Source organism: Geospiza fortis, unplaced genomic scaffold (assembly GCF_000277835.1).
Source record: "Geospiza fortis unplaced genomic scaffold, GeoFor_1.0 scaffold732, whole genome shotgun sequence".
Taxonomy (NCBI): domain Eukaryota; kingdom Metazoa; phylum Chordata; class Aves; order Passeriformes; family Thraupidae; genus Geospiza; species Geospiza fortis.
Window position 1 is genome coordinate 1,008,071 of NW_005054477.1, and position 22,134 is coordinate 1,030,204.

The 22,134-nt window shown below is 35.7% G+C and overlaps 1 protein-coding gene across 1 annotated transcript in view; it reads left to right on the forward strand.

The window, feature by feature from the left end:
• The window catches only part of PCLO (piccolo presynaptic cytomatrix protein), a 347,313-nt gene that overhangs the window by 316,408 nt on the left and 8,771 nt on the right, over positions 1–22,134 (forward strand). The window contains exons 26-27 of the mRNA XM_031063010.1: positions 20,486–20,620; positions 21,253–21,398. Of these exons, the coding sequence (XP_030918870.1) occupies positions 20,486–20,620; positions 21,253–21,398 (281 nt within the window). The remainder of the gene's footprint in view (positions 1–20,485; positions 20,621–21,252; positions 21,399–22,134) is intronic.

Sequence of the window (22,134 nt, forward strand, 5' to 3'; positions counted from 1 at the left end):
TGGTTTCTGTACTGATGCTAGTGGCATTCTTTTGTGTCCTTTTTTTCCCTTTTTTATTGCAGTAAATAGTGAAAGGGAAGGTAGGATGCATGAACCATTTCAAGTGGAAAATTTATATAATACTACATGGTAGGATCAAAACCGTTACCAGAAATTTGAAATTAACTTACATAAGTCTAACTTCATAAACTTAAATTTGAGCCCAGATATTTATGCTTGATTGGTTCAACAAGCAAATGCTTTGTGCTGAGGCAAGGCAGATTCCTAGGATTAAGTCTACTTCAATGATATATATGCTTACATTTGAACAAAGGAACATATATTCATATACATGTGTTAGAACCTGATCAAAACATGCTTCTGCCCATATTAAAGTGCAAATGAGACCATATGCCAATGTCAGGAGTATGAATTTTATTGAAGAGGGGATGTGTGGTAGAGAGGGCAGAGAGAAATATTAAGTAGAAATGCAGTCACCACCACATGGATAGATGTGGCATTCTTCCTGCCCTTCTTCCTCTGGTCTTCTTTCTGGTGGGGGTCCTTAGCATATTCTTCTGGAGGTATCACTTTTAAAAAATCTAACTCCCATCTGTCCACAGAATGTAGATGCTGTTCCCACAGCTTGGGCTGGCATGTGTATAAGGACTTGCTTCCTGTCTCACAGTTTGCCATGGTGGGATTTTTTTCTCCATCTAGGTTACCCACACCTGCCCTAGCCTGGCATCTTCCTATTGTTGCCTTCTGCACTTATTGCAAATTCCTACATCACAGTGGGGTTTTGTCCAGTGAGCTAATTCCAAACCTTCACCTCAGTTTAGGCCTGGAATTAATGCCTTCCTTGTTGCCACCTGTGCCTCTTGCGGTGCTTTATCTTATGGGAACTTCCTTCCCTGACAGTCTTGAGGTGTTTCACTGCACTAAGTCCTGACAACATGTGTGCATGTATTTATAAATATACGTACACATATACAAGTTATTGAATCTCACATAGATATATACATACGTATGGACACACAAATATTATAAATTAATATTTTTGACATACCTCTTTGGAAATAAAAAACAAGCCTGGGTTCTGAATGAAATGCTTCATCTGTGTCTGTGGGGTTCTTCATAATTCAAAATTCTGCTTTTGTTTCATTAACTTTTATTATCTGGAGAATGAACATCACTGTTTTTAACTGCAATGGATAATAAAAAAGATTAGACCTGTGTTGCAGAGTGGCTCTGATATAAAAAGGTAACAAATTCTATTAATATTCAGTTTTACAATTGACTTTTACCTGTTAGTTGTAATGGTCTTCCTTATTATAAACATTTAAAATAATTTGATGATTAGTGATTTCACTGGAAATTTCTTTAGAATCTTAAATAGAGGATAAGGAAAATTATGATCTGATATTTAATATTTTGCAAGCAGGACCTGCTTAAGTAGTTTGGGCATTTGGCTGAATAAAAAAGTTTTATTTCAGTCTCTTACTCATTCTGTTTCTATGTTAATTACCTAATTAAAAACTTAGAGTTTTGTCTACTCTACATAAAAAAAACCCTAATTCAATATCTTTTTACAGCTGGGACCTCTGAAATAGGTAATACAATGAGAAATTTCATCATGGGATTTATAGGAGGATCAGCCACTTAAATAAAAAATTTCTAATCAGTGGAATGAAATAACCAATCTGACGATACAATTGATCTGACCTATTTTAGAACTCTATTTGCAAGTAAAACCAACTATATTCTAGATGAGCAATCCCTCAGAAGACACTGATGCTCAGACAGATGAATCCTAGCTGCAGGGTTACCTAATGTCCAACAGATGTTAGGTGACAGTCACTGTAAAATATTATTCTAAATGCATCAAGAAGTAACTTTTAAGCACATTTAACTTCATTTGAAAAAAATGCATATTTGATTTGGTCTGAAGTTCTAAAATGAATGCTGTGCTCAACACTAAGTGCAATTACCATTTGGAGTGTTAAGTTCCATATTTATCTTGAACTAACAAGAACAACGAGATGGTGTCAATTTGGTTTTTTTTTTGTTTTATTTGTTAGAAAAGGCTCTAATTAAGGCATGAAAAATAGAATAGGGGAGAAGTTTTGGGTTAACAATTTACTCAGATACAACATAACCATTTTGAAATCATAGACATATAATTGTTATAGAGAACCAGGATGATCACTGAAGCAGGTCAAAAATCTACCAATTTTGTGCATCTGTAGATAGCAAGTACTAATTCTATTTTAATTGCATTTATATAATTTATTATTTTCAGTTCATAGAATTCAGTGTTTCTAACCAGTTTCATGGGGCTGCTTTTGTTTTGTTTGGGGTTTTTTGTTTATTTGTTTGTTTATTTTATTGATTGGTCGGGGTTGGTTTGTTTGTTCGTTTGTGTTGGTTGGTTGGTTGGTTGGTTTTTTAACAAGGCAAAAGGAATTTTGCCAGAATTAGTGATCAATTTAGCAATAAGTTTCTCTTTTGGTTCGTCTTGAGGAAAACCCCACACTAGTCCTCTCTTCTTTCCACCTTTCAAATCTCCCTAGAAAAATTAAAAAAAAAAAATGAACCCAGCACTGTAGAGATTATATCCTATAGAATTCTTCCATAGATTCATTTATTAACACAAAACTCATTAGAAAGAAGTAGGAACATTCCTGATTCACTGAATCTTGAGATCTGTAGATCTACAGTTACTGAATGCATCCTAGTTTTTTTTGTCTCTCAGAGGAGTTGGTTGTATTTGCTGAAAGAATTTCACCCACAAGAGACATTAGCAGATTGCAGGTTCCCTTGTTGACCTGTGACAAGCCTGGCAAGAAGCTCTGGGTGCCTAAAGAGATCAGATGAGCTCTTCTCTGAGTCCTGTACCTCTGTGGAGATAGTGGGTCTGTCCCTGCTCACTTCACTGTAGCTCACCAAGAATCATAGCAGGCAGAGCTAAAATCTGTTACAATCTCGAGGAAAAAATCACAACACAAGTAGATAATATTAAAACAGAACACATACAATAAGTAACTTCCTCTATTTTTTAGACAGTGTCACTAACATTTATCATCACTGACAGTTCAATCTTTCTCAGATTTGAACTATATATATATATCATATAAATTTAGAAATAGGCTTTAGGAGAGGCATAGAAATAATATCAACAGTTTAGGAAAGTTTACTCTTAAATACTCCAGTGATTTCTTCAGGGCTTAAAACCCACTGTATTTAGCATTTAGACTTTCAACTCACTGTTGGTTAATGGAAGGAAGAAAAGGAACTTTCACCAGCTGGGAAGGTGGAAGTTAACAAATTCTGGGAGCTCCTAGAGGAACAAACATGAAACTGGAGAATAAGGGGCAAAGGTGATGTGGGAACTTGTCAGAGGGCATACAATAATTTGTATGTTCCATACCATGGGCCTTTTTGGAAGCACAGACTGAAATTTTGGGGAGTGGGCAGCCCATGAGGAAATCTGGCATATGTCTGTCAAAGCACGAGTGAGAAAAAGCATAAATTTAATTCTTCAGATTTTTCTAGTAAAGAGTAAGAAGGGACTAAAGTGTCCTTGAGCTCTGAGGTGTTCCCAGGCTGTTACATTCCTTCTCTTAATTTTTGCCTAAGAGTTGGGCCAAAGAGAAAAGCCGACCTGCTCACTTCTTAGAACTAAGCTTTCTTTGGATAAACTCCACATCCAGCTGAGTCCAGCACACTCCATGAACACTCATTCTCAGCATTATAAAACTTTGGAATTCACCACCAACATTCAATTTATATAGAGCACACCCAGCCACATATTATCAGACAGAAAGATGTATCCAAAGCATCTGAGCTCTCCAGCTCCCTCCAGCAAAAAAGGAGCAATGAAGAGCTCGGCTTGCTATGGCACTGCTGACTTCTATCTCCTGCAGCAAAACTCTGGAATGAACTGGACTTGCTTTCATGCAGAAGTGCTAGCTTGTTGATAGCACCACAGCTATATTTAAAGCTCTTTTCCTGAGGCAGATTTTCTTTATTGTTGACAGTAAAATAGATGTGCTATAAAAAGAGATTTTTTGTTTTCAAACAGTTGGGAAATAATGCAAGGACCACAGAACAGATTCAATATTCTTTAGAGTTCTTTAAAATGAGCAAAACTGAAAATATACAATTGGTGCCCAAAGCAATTTTAAAAATACTTAAAGTCCTGGCATTGGAGACAATGTCTTTTTCCCACAAAGCAACAGATTTTTTTTCATGGTCTCTTAGCAAAGTGTGCAGTGTCCACTCTGTTCTGCTCCAAACAGAGAATAAAACACTCTTCAAATCAGATTTTTTTCCAAGAAGGTCACTTGTACAATGAAAGCAACGATTTTTCTTGAAACAATTTTAATTTAGAAAATGTCTTAGTGATCACTATTACTGTAATATTAAATATGGGCTGTAATATTAACTATGCAGGGAGCGGGTCATAGGAAAGGATCCTTCCCTTCCACTGGGTGCTCGTTAGTATGTTGAAGATGAAGCCAGACTCTTCTCAGACCTCAGCAGCCAGAAATAAGAAATAGATAACATTCACAAGCTGAAGAAAAGGAAATTCTAACTGAATAAAGGGAAAATAAAAAGCAAGCTAAACCAACAAACCCAACAAAAACAGATAAAATAAAGTTTTTCTCTACAAAACTCTACAGAAACATTCTGTTCAGCCTCATCTAATGTGGAAGTTAACCCTGTGAGTGTGGTTGGACTGGGGTGCTCCAGCAGTCCTTTGCTCTGTGAATCATTCTATCAGTTTACAATTGTTCCATAAAGCACATTTTAAACCAGCATTATGTCTGTAAAATGCCATTTTTCCTTTCCCTGAACCTCATCTCTCCCTTCATGGTGACATAAGGCGTGTGCTGATTCAGGTTAGGTGACTAACCCAAAATCAAGACACTGGGGTGGGGCAGGAAGGGGGTGAGGTTACAGTGGGCAGGATCCTTTCTGCCAACGAGCTCATTAGGCAGCTGTACAAACTTTATGGCTACAGGAGATAAAGTCAGGGACACTGTGTGGGAAGCAATAAGAGGGAATTTGGAGAGAGCTCTTTCAGCACCAGTGCCTGTTTATGACTTTTTAAGACTTGGTGATCAGTTACAGGTTACAATCTTTTCAGCTAGACTGGTGCTGAGGATGGTATAATTTTCTTTAGGGGTACATCTCATCTACTACTCATCTCAATCTACTTCAACTGTTTATAAAAAACTCCATAGTGTTTTTCATAACCACTGAGCTGGTTGAATTCCTCCCGGGTAATTGCTAGATGTTCCCTGCTGCAACTGCCTACAATTAATGTACTCTTTTCTTTTCCTAATGACAACAAGACCTGGAATATCTGAACACAGGCTTTGTAAATAAGAGGTTATTAAAAAAACCAAAATTGTTAAATAACAGAAAAAAATCCAAGCCAGGTTGTTTATTTTGCATATTCTTTTTCTGAAAGGATAATGGTTTTATGGTAAATCACTGAGGAAAGCTCAGTAATTTTTTTTTTTTTTTTTGGTCAATGCCAGTTACACCAGTTTTGTCTTTTGACAGCAGAGGAGTTAATTCTACCTTTACCAGTGCCTGTTTTCAAAGCATAACAAACAGCTTTCAAAATCAGAAAGCACAGTACTCAGCGGGGTAGCAGACTTGCCTTATGTTTCTTGAAGCATTCTTGATAAAAAAATACTCCTTTGCTGGAGCTTATATGTCACATGGAAAAAGGCAGTAAATTCAGCATGAATTGAAAGCTTGTTATCTTGTTGCCCCTATAGGCTTCTCTGAGGTAGTTTACAAAATAATGAAGATTACCAATGTACATTTAGTTGCCATTACTCTCTTTAACTGTAGTTGCCTCACCTTTCTGATTGGAAGTACTACATAAAATTACTTATATTTTTATGAAAACAATGATTTTAAATATATAATGCAGACCACTATCCTTTCTAAAATTTAGGGGTTTGCTAACTGCCACTAGCATTATTATTATTAAGAGATAAACCCAAAAATTTTACAAAGAAGAAGTAGTGCAAACTGCTGAAAGCATTTAGCACAAAAGGTCTGAGATAGAAATTTTGGGGTTTTTTTTGATGGAAGTTGTGACTATTAGCTTATAGTATGATGGATATCTCAGGCTAAGCTCTATTTAATGTAGAGGTTGTTTTTGTTGTGCTATTGAATTGTATTGTATGGATTTTATTTCAAAATTGGAAATTGAGTGCTTTGCACAGGATAATTAGAGCCCTGTGAGCCATTTCAGCAGCAAGTTTACAGTCTCCACACCAGTATGATGGTCCTTGATCATAATCATGGACTTGAAAGTCTGCATTCTTTCCTGCAGCCAAACTGTGTTGGGAAGGAGGAATGAAAATGTCCAGAGAAGTTAAATTGGTGTTCACCCGAATTAAAATGTATACATATGCTCAAATTTCAGACAAGAAGATAGTAAAATGTATAGATTTGACTGGTAAATAAACCTTCTCTCTCTTTGGAAGAGCTACCAACAGAGAGACCTTGTGACTTCAACACTGAGTGGAACATGAGTCCAACAGCACTCAGAGACTTGTGGTTCAGCAATGGAACCACAAAGTTTTGCTTCTGAAACCTCATGCAAGGGGACTTGTGGTACACATGGTCAGGAAAGGGTAAAATTTGGCATCAAAGATAAAACAAATAAAGATAGAATAAGTTCAAAGATAAAGCATGGTCTTCAGCTTCTTTGGCCATGGAATCCTGTATTTCACAATGATAATCACAAAAGAGAAATAATTAGCACTACCACCAATCAGCAGGTCCGTTTAAATTCATGTAAGTATGAACATGTCATATTTTCCAAATCAGATGGACAACTTGATCCTGCTCTCAGGGAAGAAAACATAGGTCAGTTTTACATGATGAATCCAGATATCATACTTTGCATTTGAGAAAATTGGCTCATAGATTTTAGCAAAACATTTCCTTCCTACAGTGGATCATAATCTGAATTGATCTTTAGTGATTTTATTAATGTTCCTCAGCTAATCTATATCGCTACCTCAATATTTGCATATTTAAATATTTCTGCCTTTATTTTTATGCTTATGTACTCAGTGATTTCTTACTTTCATTGGGAACTCAGTAAAAATCTGTTCAAGTCACTAAATACTGTCAAATGCTAATGAGAACTACTGAATCGGTCTTTGAATCCTTTTTTTTTCTCAGTCTTCAATCATTTAATATTTTGCATGTCCTCTAATCAGTTAAAATTATTTCTGAGATATTATACAGTTGGTGATATTTTTTCTGACCTAGAATTAAGAGACATATTCTCTGAGAAAATATACATCACAGACTGTTTTTTGTGACAGATGCAGAAACAATTTGTCGGGCAAGATTGCTCACAAATAGCACTGAAATTGCAACCTGACACTGGTTCTTCTATGTGATGATAAAGGAGGAGTGTGATCTGGTGCTTTACTGTTCCTTGCAAGGCTCTCTCTGGTGGTGCTGAGTGTCTCAGCTGGTGTGGTATCTAACCATGGGCAGGCACCAGCTTGGCAAGTCATTCTTCATGAATATTACCGCAAGGGACAGTGTTTTCTTGGGTTTGAGCCAATTCCAAGCAGATATTCAGTAGTCATATTGTGTCTCTTTAGGGTATCTAAAAAGGCAATGCTGTAGAGTTTTAAATATTCTTTACTTCATCAAGATTCCTCTTGTGGTGGCTCTTAGGAGGAAAGTATCTTTCTTCAGTTCATGTGCACCTAAACTGGAGGTTTGATAAATCTGTATATCTGATTTTTATTCAATCTTCTCTCTTGTAGTATGAAATTCTTTCTGAATAAGCTAAAAATCCAGGAAAATATATGTTCTGGTTTCCTAAATCTGTCTTTGTTTTTAGTTTAAACTAAATTCACTGAAATTGTAAACAAAGGCTGTGCAATTTCTTCAGGTATTGGCATTACATTCATGGATGATGATTGCAAAGGCAGTGCTATACTTTATTGCAAATTAATAATGAATGCATAACAGTAATAGCTTGGGTTCTTTTCCATGTACCAGGTATTTTACATTTCAAAATTCACCAGACAATTTTTAAATATGATGCAAAGAATCTATGCTGCACTTTCTGTTTGGGAAGTCTTGCAAAACCCCACTTTCAATTCCCATGTGCACAGATTTAATTTTTAAATGTAAATTATGAGCAAGACTTAAATACTCATCTTCAAAAGAGCAGTATTAAATCTCAAAGATTCTTGACAAAATCATGAGGGTTGGCCTCAGTGCATAAAGTCTATGAAGTATTAACTCTCAAAACAAGAGACTAAGCTTTTTCAGTTGCCAGAAAGTAAATCTACAGATGTCAGAGCATTAGTTCATTATGAGATACTCCTTTGTATTCATTATTGCAAAGATTCAGCTAATTATAGAAGTTCCACTGCATGCATAGTGCCCAGAGCAGAAAAGGATTTTCAATTAGTTACAAAATAGTTGAGTTTCTGTTTATCTACAGATAGATGGTGTATGCTTCGGTGACTTCAGAAAATGGAGAGTTTTTAAGCCAGATAGATATAAACACCGACCTATGTGTGTTTTCTTATTCACCTTTTCTGGTGCACATCATTTTGAGAAAAATTTCATCAGAAAAGTTTTCCAGTTGCAGGTGGAATTGATATAAAATCCAGGTGAAGGCCAAGAAATCATTGCCTCAAACCCCCTCATTTGGGACATCCTCAGATTCCAAGATGGGATTACCTCTTTTCTGTGTGGTGCCAGGGAAAGATCCCAGCATCTGAGAGAAATCAGTCTCTGACTTTTTATTTCTCTAAAAAGTCCTGAAAAAATATTTTAGGTGATCATATTGAAAATTTTCAGTCTTGCACTATAAATCATCTCTGCTACAAATCTATCATATTCTCCCATGACTGAATATTAGGACGTTTTATTTTACTAAAATACAGGATTCCCAGGTCACCTTTCTTTATGAGAGGACTTCAACTGTCTCTCCCATTTCCCATGGAAGTTCTGAAAGTCAGAAACATTTGTGGCATTTTCACCTCTACAGAATATTGTGACCTCTTCTGTAGCTTCATTTTGCCACCTGGAACGAGGACTTAAAATGCTGACTTTTGCCATTGCTTTTTACATTACATTTAATTCCAGTTAACTGGAATTAACTGTGAACTGGTTTCTTTCCACTTCATGAACACTCTAAATAGAAACACATTTTCCCTTTTTCATTTTCTTTCCATCATTTCAGTCTTCATCACAAATCTGAGTGGATTTGCATAAGTGCTGTACTGTCCCTGTACTTTTTCTTCCACTCTAGGTTTTTATATAATATTTTTTATTCAAACATATATCTGTGGAGCTTAGCCATACACATCAGTTCAGCAGTGCAATGAAATACCAACTTTAGGATGTCTGTTAGAGCAGCTTGAGGGAACCAGCATTGCATGAAATAAAGAATAATGGCACTGCTGAGTGCTGAATGAGAGGGAAAAAGTAAAGCATGCATTCTAACAAAATGCAGGTACATTAGTCTGTAAAGATTTCTGGTGGAAGGTTAAAAACTAAAAAAAAAAAAAAAAAAAAAAGGCATTTAATAGAAAACTTCAGGCAAGAGCCAAAAGGTAAATTGATATTTGTCCAGACTGGCAACTTTAGGAACTCTGCCCATATTACTGTAAAATGCTTTCAAGCATCAGTCCTCCACAGACTATAGAACTCTGAATAATACTATGGAGTGCTCTGCAGACCATTTCTGTTCATCCCTCCTGAGCAAAATTTGGGTTAACAGTTTTTTTTCAGTCTTGACTGAGCTGATTCCATTTTTATCCTGATTAATGGAAAGGATCATCTTCCATTGCTCTGTTGGGCAGATTATGCAGGTAGTAGAATCCCAGTAGAGATTACAAGTATTCATTCTCATGCTAAAATTTCCTAGGTTCTCTACAGCCAGCCCCAAAATGCTCTGATGGTCCTGGAAGACAGATTTGGTTTTCTCTCCTATGTTAGTCACAATGAGCTTTGTTAGAATTATCACAGCTCTTACTGTCACACAGAATAGGCAACATCTCTTACACTTAGTAGTCCTATTAGCAACAATAATTTCAGTAATCATTTTTATTTAATGCAAAACAAAGAGCATCTCAACAGTGAGCTGCTACCACTGCACCAGGAAATGTAAGTATGCAAAAGGAAATCTATTAATATAAGAGCATACCTGTCTTCCACATGAACAGTCAGTGCAGAAGCTTTTGCTCTGGTGCCCAAGCTGTGCAGCACACACGGCTGTGCTCTCCAGTGTGTAGCTCCAGGGAGGTATGAGCAAGACTTTAAGCATATTTCACTGAAAGTGCCTCAGAGCTGCAGTATAAATCTGAGGGGGAATCTGGAAATCATGATGTGAGGAGTGAATAGGCTTGTTCTTACCAAAAATTTTCATCTCCAGCTATCATGATAGTGTGCCTACTAGGTTTATAGCACAAAAGAGTGCTAACATATTGTGTTAGGTTTGGTATGTGTATGGATGTATTTGTGTATACAAATGCCATCTTCCACCTCCTTCTCAAAGAAAGCCTTATTAAGTTACATATGCCACCATGTGTTAAGTAATTTTTTTGTGGGCTATAAATGACTTGGCCAAGCTGTGAAATGAAACAGCTTGTTCCACTGCACTAACACTGCAGGCTCAGTGCTTATTGTCTGTGCAGTAAATGTTCGATGAGTCACTCTCCAAACGAAGCCACATCATATGTGCTTCTTACACCAAGTCCTTTTCACTGTGTATGCATCCTTGTGATAGGACAGCCTTAGACAAAGAGAAAATATCAAAATATACTATTGTTTGCACTTTTAAGTCAGAAAACTGTGGTTTGGTTTTTTTTTTCAGGTTGATTACCACTTTTAAAAACTTCAGCACGTCTCATAAAACTAAGTCTGCATTAGATGTTTAGGTAATGTGTACTTCTGAAGTTAGAATTTTACCTTTGAACTAGTTTTCTATTTATTTTTTCTAATGAAATAAATTCTCTTAAGACATGCATCTAATTTTATCCATCTGCCTTTGAAGTTTTTTGTTGTTGTTGTTGTTTTCGTTAGACTATATGTCCAAAACACTACAAGGAATGAAAAATCACTACTCAAACAGCCCTCTGCCAAAGCAAATAGGGAATTTCCTAGGTATTCCTGTTATGCAACATGTTCTTGGGTTTACATTCAATTGCAACATGACTGTTTTTGCTTCTGCCTGACCCAGAAGTTCAGCAGACATTATATAAATAAACTTTGTTTTCATGTCATTCTTCCCACTTCTGAGTGGTCAGCAGGTTTCCTAACAGAAAACAACTTTTTGCAAATGCAACCTGCAAGCCTTTTCTTTTAGTTATTTCCAGTTTTAGCCGATTTTATTTAGGAAATACATTATTCTTACAGCATCTTCTAATCACTCTGTGTATTTTACTTTACGTTGGTGAACATTTCTTTTCATCCCAAGTAAAAAAAATATTCTGTTCAAATGATTTGTCTCTCTTTGGATTCCCAAAAGTGAATACAATAAATGCAAAACTCACTTGGTAATCTAGTCTTTCTTCTCCTGATATTATGCTACATAAGACTTCTGAATTGTATTTGTAATTATTTGATCCTCTTTATTATATATTTAGGGACATTTTCCATTATTTCTTGCTACCATCCACGTAACTAATTTTTCTCCCCTTAAAGTGCTTATATTATTTCTATTATAATTCCATTGTTAAGACAAATGGACTTAAATCCATTTCTTAGGATTTCCAGTATTTCAAGCCAGAATGTCTAATTTCTCAAAATCAAGTGGACAAAATGAATAAATAAATCTGTTGTGATATTAAATCTTCATATGTATATTCAGAGTGTTAAGGTGTAAAATTTTTCATTATTTTGACATAGAAGTGAAGGCTGTCTCAAAAGAGTTTTCAGACTATGTTGTTGAACTCTCAAAATCTTGCATATCAAAACTAAAAAAAAGATAAAAAATGTCTTTACCGTGAGAGAGAGAAAGTAGCTTAAAACCTGTCATTTTTTATTGAGAACCTATGCAAATCTAGCAAAATCCTCCCTGGTTTTGTATAGCTGAGACCATTTTCTGTTCCCATACTGACATAGGAAAAAAGTGCAGACTCAGTCATCCTACTTTAATAACATATTTATGCTGTGTTACACAAAGATTATTGTAATATTGTGCAAATACTTAACTGAACTGTTGTTATGTCAAATTCAGACTTTTGCAGGCAGTTTGCAATTTTTTTTCTCCCTTTAGAAACACATTTTCTCCTTGCTAAAGCTGCAGTAGAATAAGCTTATATAGTCAAGGTTCAGGTTGCTCTGTATGTACAGCATTAGTTTTCTTCTTCTCCCTGTATGAAGTTTTTTTATACAAAAAGCCAGGGCAAAGTGTGCTTTTCATCATCAAAATTTCAGATGTGCTGTGGCAAGCCATCTTTTATGCAACTGAATCTGCAGCCTCTGATATGTCTCATTATGTAAGATGCTAAAATTGTGAAGACTATGAATAGATATTTAGACTTGGGCAGTGATTTATGGTGAGGATGAAAGGGAACAAAGGTGGTTGAAAAGAGTTTTTCCTTCTGAGATTGCACAGTTTCCCCTTTCAGATTCAGGCTGCACCCATCTTTGAAGTTCAGTTAAAACCACAAGAATAATTTCAACCATCATTTCAGCTTTCTCTCAAGTTTTAGCTTTCTCTGAAGTTATGGAAAATTATGGAGCTGTATATTTTAATTTTGATACTTTTAGCCTAGTTTCATTGGCTAAAAATCTGTTTTCTAAATGAAAGCCATTAATTTTCCTCTCTACTAACACTTTAAAAAATGCAGGCATTACCTCCAAAGGCGTTCATCCATCCAAAAAACAAAAGCTTAAAAAGGTATTATCCCTACTGCCTACAAAATTCTGAGAGATTGCCTTAGACATAAACATTTCCTTATGAATAACCCTGTCAGTAGTTTGTAATTATAAATCAGAGATAAATTTTGGGGAAATCTGGTATTTGAAGGAAGTGCAGAGAGCATGTTGATAGAATTATCAGTTTAGAACACAAGAATTCTCTTCCACAGAAGTGGAACATATAAATAAGAGATAATTTAGTAGGATGTACTATGAGTTGTGTACATATCTTGACTTCCCTTGCTTCGTTTTCTTTCTCTCTCTAGCTACTACCAGTCAAATGCACACAGGTATCCTGTGTTCATCTTCATTGTTGAAATCAACCCGTGGAGTAATCTCTGATCACCTAAATTTGATATTTACAGGTCTCGTTATTTTCCCACCATTTATTCCAAATATCTCTAGGGTACAGGGACAAGTCTGGCTAGATTACTGGAAAAAAAATCTTATTGGAGAAGGCTCTGATCCCCTACACTGTCCTCAGTACAGGGGACCAGAGGCTTCTCCAGTAAGATTTAGGTTCGTTTAGGTTACTGGCTTGGGCAGCTTCTGATACTAGTGAAACTCTTTAATCAGATTCACCTCCTCTAACATTATTCCTTCATTATATTCTTCCCACCACCTTACTTTTCCTACAACATTTTGGAAAGTCTCACAACAGAAATAAAACTTGTTGAAAGTAGATTGGTACATCTTTATTTTTCATATTTGAGCATATTGTGAAGTATCAGTGTGATTTTCCCACACATCACATTACTTCAGATCAAGAATTTTTACATATGGTATCAATGTGTAGTCAGAAGTGAGTTTTGGTTTCGTTTATTTTTTTGTTTTGTTTTACTTTTTTCTTTCAAAATAATGAATAAAACCTACGAAATAGGGGCACACAGAGAATGGCCAATAAATAGAACAGAACTTTGATTTTTTTCTGGGAAATATTCCACATCTCAACAGGCAAAATACTTTCTCTGTTTTCAAAATATATTTTGTACAACAGGGTTTTTTTTTTACTTAAAATAAGGATTTGGGGCATACAGGCTAAATTTCTGCAGAAGCATATTTACATTTCTCTCGGCAGTGAGCCTGCTAGGTCTGAGAGTCACAATGTAAAGCTGTCAGCTTGTTCATATGCCTGAGCCTCAAATTCAGCCACCCTCAGTGCCCACTAAATTGTAAATTGTGTTTGCTGCAAGCAAAGTTGCTGAGTTCTGCTCCTCTCCCCCATTACACAATCACACGTGCATCACATCCCAGGGCACTGGGAGATAATTAATGACAGACCATCCATGCTCATCTCATAATACACAGCCTGTCCTCAGCAGTGCGCAGTGCAAGGTAAGGAAGGGGAAGGAGAAAAGAGAGAAGCTCCTTGGGCTCCTGTCTGCTCCCACCACAGAGCATCCCTGTTCCCAGAGGGAGCCGTTTATCAGGAGTGGAACTGAGTTTGCCATCTCAGAGGAGAATGGCTGCCTGCACACAGTGTCCCTGCCTGTGCCTGGTAAGGGACAAAATAAATCATAATAACACCCAGCCCTTCTTTTGTAACAGCACATAGCCTTTAATAAGAGTACATAGCAGATTAGAGAAGACTCTGAACATTTATTAGGGACCCTTAGCAGCTGGAGCTCCTCTTCAGAGCAGAGGTAGATAAATACAACCTTTCTCTGAACTTCGGTTTGTCCCATGAGCTGTTGATTGTACTGTGAAGAGCAAACTGAGTATCCAGTTGTGAGAGGAGCAACAAATTTCAGAACATATTCAAGCTCATATTTATTGAGAAAAACCCATGGTAGTAATCCCAACATGTATTTAAAGCACTGTGAGACAGGAGGAAGTGGTTGTTAAAACTGTATTAGATGTCTGATTTTTCTCACTGAAAAGAAAAAAAAAAAAGCTGTGGCAATTTTCATAGAGAAAGAAATATATGTGCAAAAGGTAAAAGACAAAAACAAGAAAAAAAAAGATATAGACAGAAAACGTTGGAGCCTGTAAACATTGAGAAGTACTGTTTATAAAGGTTATTAATCATTATTTTGAAGCAGCTTTGCTAGTAGCTCATGCCCCAGCAAGATGATGAAAGGCATGAATACAAACAGCTGGTACTGCAAGTAACTTGTGTGATGGTAAAAAAAAAAAAAAAAAAGGAGAGAGAGAAAGGTTTGCTTGAAAAAAGAATGGAAGGTTTTGGCTGGCATTTTAACTTCTTGATATACGTATGTTTAAAATTATACTGAATACTTTTGCTTTACCTTCAGCTGGAGTTGTTTAGCTGTAATACTGAAATGTACATACTATATATATCTATATGTAGCCTACTAGTGGCAGTGATACTGAATTATTTATTGCAATAAGATCTTGTTATCTTGTTTTTCTGAAGCACAGCTGTCTGCTGGAGGATGAACACCTGATTCTTAAAATAGTGTTAAAGGAATCCAGCAGAAACATGTTTCTTGGTACAACAGCAGTGTGTTAGACAGAAAATTATGTCTGTACAATCTTCATGGGTTACTGTGGAGACATTCTTGATAGTGACAAGGTCCTCATCAGCCTTCCTAAGACTTTGTGCTTTCCCCTGGGATCACACTCCAAAGTCCTGTCTATGTTTACACGATCAAAGTCTCTCTCTTCACAGAAAACCCAGTCTCAGTTACTGAACCCAAACAACTCTAAGAGACGTTACTAACTCCATCTCTGGGAGGTGAAATCTGAGATCAGAAAGCTACTGAGGAACATTGGTCTTGTGACAGAACCCATCTTTTTTTCGTTGTCTTTAATCATGTCCCATATTTTAAAGCTGTAATTTTGTCCATTTTTAATTCAAGTTTTCGAGACATGGATTGGAATGTCAGGTTACTTAGATTTTATGACATGCTGCTATATGTTCTAACTCTCTAAATATTGCAAACATATCCTAACATAGCTGAATTCAAGATTTTGTTTATTTAAGAAATACAGATACATAGGAGTATTTTATTTGTTTTATTCTGGAATATATTATTTCTCATTGCACTCTGTTAGAAATAACTATCCAAGTCCAAGTCATTAAATACCAATGAGACAAACAGTAGTTAAGTATACCAAAAAAATTACTTTATTCTATCAATAAATACTATACAGAGCCCTCAGAGGTACACTAATTTAATCTCTCAGTGTATCAAAACAGATAAGGACCTAAGGAGATTATGTAGGCCATTATCACTGAGATATGTTTAGAAAGATCTTCCTCTGATTTAAAATCTTTTACCATAAATTCTGATTCCTGAAGCTCCAGAAGAGCATTTCCTATATATTTTGTAAACAGTAATTTAATCTATAAGCCTCATTTGAAAAGAAACATGCTGGGAAATATTTGTTATTTTTTTCCCTTGTATTTTATGTTTAATTCCCCTGCTGTAGCACCCCCCAGTCACTCTTCTGGAACAGGAGAGCCCATACCAATTTATACACAATTATGAAAAGAAAAGTCAGTTTATGTATTTTCCTGATTCTGTTTTCTGGCCATCTGGCATCCACTCAGGAAATTACTCAAGTATGATGTTTATCAAGTAGCAGCATTTAGGCATCTCATATTTAAATTTCCAAGTTTAACCTACTCATACATTATCCATCTATGTGAAAATCTATGTGAAAATACATAGTCAACATCAGGAAGCCATTCAACTTATTTTAAGATAAAAGTTCAAATTTTCTCAGAACTTTACATTTGGACAATTGAACTGAATAAAATTCCTGCCATTCTGCAGTCAGATTTACTTGCTCATTTAATGCATTGCTGAATTAGCCTTGATAACACAGAATGATGGGAGGCAGCTACTTACTTCTGTCTTGGGTAATTCTGTTTGACAGCAGGCATTTGATTAAAAACGAATGGTAGGACAATCCATACTTATCAATCTCTGGAATTGACAACAACAGTGCAGATGACACATCCTGTGATTTACAACAGCAGTCAATTAAAACTAATAGCAAAACTAATTAACCTTTCACAATGCAGAGTGTGACAGTTCTACTAGAACAACAGCTTTGGCGTTGCCATCACTACAGCAAATTTAAACTCCTTGACTTCTAAAATACCTTGCAGCAATTTAGTTAATAACCACCTCCTTTTAATTGTTAATAAATTATTAAGAAATATGGTCCCCTAAAAAGAGGTGTGCAGTCATTAAAAAAAAACTAAGCATGAATGTTTTAATCCTTTGTATAGATATAGATATATTTAAGAAATGGTTGCCTACAGGTGGCATGTTGCAAAAGTGAACACAATGATGGTGTGCATGACCGTGCTGCTCTTGTGGTATATCAGTACCTGTGGGCTTGATACATATGAAACAGGTAAAATATCACACTAATTCAGCTTGAATATCTCTCATCCTTTTCAATTTTTACTCTAGCATATGGTTGTAGAACAACTCCTTTTCACTCCTTGTTTCCTAAGCTAAATTAGACAGTAATTTTTTAGTGCTTTACTATATGGTTCCTTGCCACTGTGACAATCCTGGTTTGCACCTCTTTCATCTGAAAATAATTTTGATTGAGGGAAATGTTACTACTCAAGCTAAAAATTGTTTTTCACTTCTTTGGGAAGCCATATTAGTACTTCCCTAAAATAATATGCACTCTTTTTCAGAGTTGAATTGTGGCATTTATCATCATCCAATGTATCAAAACACCTGCAATCAGTTCCATTCTCACATCACTTATGATTGATGTTTTCTAAACCTATATAAGAAGGCAAAATATTGTGATTGGGCGCTGTATATTTTGATTTATTCCCACCAATGCAACCCTTGAGGTTATCCAATCCCGTATTGGATATCTGACAGTCTGAGGAAGTTTATTTCTGTCACACCAAACATGACATTCATGACACATTCATGTCCAGCTCAGCCCACTGTGAACTCTCATCAGCTCTACGATGGTTCATTATTAACTATTCCCTCCATCACTGTATCTCTCATTTTCATTTAAAGAATCAACTCCACAAAACAAGGCAAATATGCTCTATTTTTGCACATCCATCAAAGGAAAGATGTATGGAACTTATATATGAGAAGGAGAAAAAGCTTAGCAATAGAAGGAATAGGAATCCCTTCTGAGTCTACAAAACTCTGGTGGGTTCTAAAGTTTATTTGTTTTAGTGCAATGTTTCATAAGCCTGGTGTTAAGGCTCCTTCACTCATGCTGTGGGAGAAATGAAAATTAGTATGGAAGTACAATGAAGCTATTATGCTTCATGTGTTTGCAGCTGTAAATAATTGTTTTCCCTACAATGATATTTAAATGGTGAAGCAGGATTGCTTGTCCTAAAGAGTATCTGGCAGTATAGAATAGTCCATGGAAAATTCCCAGATGCTGAGAAATAACGTTGGAATATTTAAATATAACTTGCTGGAAGAATATATCTTTTTTTTCTGGCTCACAACATCACAAGTGGCATCCAAACCACCTCATCTCATCTTAAGCTTAATGCACACCTAAATGAAAAAGGAGGCACTGAGGCAATCAAGATGAGGTCCTAACAACTGATGCAAATAGAGCTTAAAGGACAGAGAGGGAATCAAGAAAATAAGCCAAGTACATTTTCCAGAAAAGCCTGTGATTCACTAAAAATTGCCTGAAACTAATATTAGGTTTGTCCTACAACTTTCCATGCTGGGGTTTTTTTCATGTTTCTGGGAGTCAGCGCTAGAACCAATACTGATCACAAACTCAGATTTAAACAACACCTTTCAGGTGTGTCATGTCTTCATCCGTGGTTCGAGAATTTTATCTCCAGAGACAAGGAAGCTTTATAATTTTGTCTTCTATCTCTTTCAAGTCATTCAAAATCCATAATTTAACCAAGATGGGCCCAGTGGAAACTCTTCAGGGAAAGGTTATTATAACAACTGGGATATAATGAACAATAACAGGGGCGTTGTTGGCCATTCCTCCTTTGATCCCAGCTATAAATGATCTTTTCTGTTGGCATCACAAAATGAAGACTTCATTATCTTTGCACAACCATGTAGCATGAAAAAATGCTATTATTGCATATTCAAACCTATAGGAATGGTTTTGTGATTATTAAATATTGTGAAAGAATCACTTGCCTCATAAAGTGTCCTCTCACACCTTAGAAATAATAGAAGTGCTGGCTCAGCTGAAGCTGAATTACAAATTTATTAGGGACTGTAACTAAATTAAATTCTACCTTCAGTTGGTGACGGAGTTGGGGGCCAGTTTGTAGCTGTGATTAGTTCTTATTACACTTTTACTCATGATCCCTCAAACTATTTTAAGTAGTAAAAAAGTAGAATTTACATCTGTGAAAAAGAAGCTGTCATTTTAGAGGGTGTAATTTAAATTTGATTATACATTTGTGATACAAGAAGTAATCTTTACATGCCACTTGGCAACTTAACACTCTTTAATTGAGAACCTTCTTCACATATATCATAATTGTTTACATTCTGCAGAGTTGCTTTGCACCTTACATCATCTTGGCACAAGCATCTAGAATGTCCAGTAAAGTGTTAAATCCTGCAGACACCAGACACTATGTGACAAAGAATCCCAGCTGCTTTATGGTTTGATTTCTTTTGAACTAATGTCTAAAGTGAAGAGAAAGGTGAAATAATATTTTCAGTAGCAGGACAATAGATTTAGAAGCACAACCCCCACACTGAGATGATGTTAGTATGGAGAGAATTGAGCTGAGGATGCTCTGCTCCCACGCCCCAACATATTTAGGAGATACAGCCCTGCTCCTCTCTGCCTGGCTTCTGTAAAGGCTTGTGGGAGGACAGGCAGAGGAAAGGCAAAAGAGCTTTGTCTACATTTTCTTCTGTGCCTTCTCTCCATCTCTGAACTGATTAAGAGAGAAATTCATAAAATGCAGAAATAATGGCCCTGTATTTCTACCCACATAAGCAGAGAAATTGCCTTTAATTTTAAAGGTCACTCTAAGCCCTTCCCTTTAAACTGTGTGAATGATATTGCTCCATGTATATAGGAAGGTGAAATAAAATGCTGACTTCACAACCCTTACTTCATGGCCTTTGAATATCTTACTTTTAACACTCTATTGAAAGTTCTCTTTCTTCTTTTCTTGCTTTTTTTTTCTTTTTTTAAACGACATAACTTCAGAGTCTTGTAGTAAATGTTTCTGAAAAGGTGAATTGCAGTGACCATTATGTGACTTATAATAACTCCTAGAGAAATTTCTATTCTTGGGAAAAAAGCTCCACTGAGGCAAATACATTCTGAAGCATATAATCTAGTTATACAAGTGTATGGCATGTGCCCTCCATTTGCTCATTCAAGCTATACATTTTCCTTACATTCCTGACTGAAAACTATGAGCTATAAGTATAGCTATAAAAATTATAAGGAAAAAACCCCAAACACACCAAAACCAAAACTAAAGTAAGCAAAACCAAACCAAACCAAAACAAACACAAACAAACAAAACCCAAAACAAAACAGAAGAAAACCCATAAAATTTTACTTCTCTCCAAGTTAGGATGATACATTTGGTTTCCTTTCACATTAACGAGAGTTGCTTTTTCTGCTTTTCCAGGTAAAACACAGGTTATGGGTGAAATCAAGATTGCGTTAAAGAAGGAAATGAAGACAGATGGAGAACAACTGATAGTAGAAATCCTTCAGTGCAGGAATATCACATACAAATTTAAATCTCCAGATCATCTGCCAGGTATCACTAAGAAAACAGCTTCGTGATACTTTGAAAACATTAAGTAGATTGTACCTTAAGTCATTGAACATCATCACTAAAATGGAAAAAAAAATTGCTTCTTAGCCAGGGTGACATATTGTACAGGGTTCTTTTTGAAGTACTTATTTTCTCCTATGAGCAATTTTAATGAAAGTAAAAACATTTTGTAGAAGCAAATTAACTCTCAAAAGTTAATCCTCTTTTTAGTTTACTTTTTATTTTTAAAAATTAATCAATTTTTAACTTTAGTAAAAATTATGAATCCTTAGGTTATAAAAGAACAGGTATAACTAGTAGAGGATTGTATTTTTGTGGAAACGCTTTTTAAAAACAAAAATCTCATGTTCATAATGATATTTTCATACAAAGATAAAGATATCAAGATACTTTTCCCTTCAATGACTGTATTATAAACTCAAAGTAATTCCTTTGGATTTAGTGGGATGTGATGTGGGATTCACATTTTACACCATGTGAGTGAGAACAGAATATGACTTTGTCGAATATAATTTTTTCACAAAAATCCCCCTCTGCTGAAATCATTAAAAACAAAGATGATTTAAAAGCTTCAAATGCTTCTGTATTTAACTCATTGAACTATTTTTCCCCAGACCTGTATGTGAAGCTGTATGTTGTCAATATCTCTACCCAAAAGAGAGTAATTAAGAAGAAAACCAGGGTATGCAGGCATGACCGAGAGCCTTCGTTCAATGAAACATTTAGATTTAGCTTGAGTCCTGCTGGGCATTCTCTTCAGGTAATTCTGCATTTTATTAAATCCTAATTTTGATGTTGTCTGTGTAGTGCTATGGGCATTTGAGCTCAATCTACTACCTTAGTTGTTTGCTGAAAAGAGAAAACTACAAATAAATTAACACAGTTATGTAATAATGAAAATATCAGGCTAGAGGAGACATTAAAAGATGGATTACTCCATCACACCACACTGAGGAAGGGTATTTATAGATCAGGCCTGAAAATTTTAGGCTGGATCTGTTCTTAAAATCCCCCCGAGAAGGGAGTTATACATGCCTTCCAAGAATATCTTTCTATGTATTTAGAAATTTTAGTGCAATATCAAAATCAAATATGTCATACTTTTAATTTAAGCTCACTTATCCTTAAGTATCCTCACAAAGTACAGAGGAAAACTGATTTGCCTTCTTTTTAATTAAAAAATAAAATAGGGTTTCCAGTGGAAGGCTGTTATCTTGCCTATCCTCTCTACTTTTCCAGGCTGAGTCAACCAAATTTCTTTGCTATGTCCTTTTGCCTAAATGCTTAATCATTTTATCATTCTCTCAATTTATCCAACTTCTTTAAAAGTTGCAGTACCTAGAATTTGACACAATAGTCATAATCTCAGATGCTAAAAATTAATGATTATGCCCAGCCAGATATTCTCTGTTACATTTATAATGGAGATTACTTTTTGTCAGCCTATGACACATCAAATCATCCATGGAATTGGTTCAAGAATAGTTCCTCTCCTG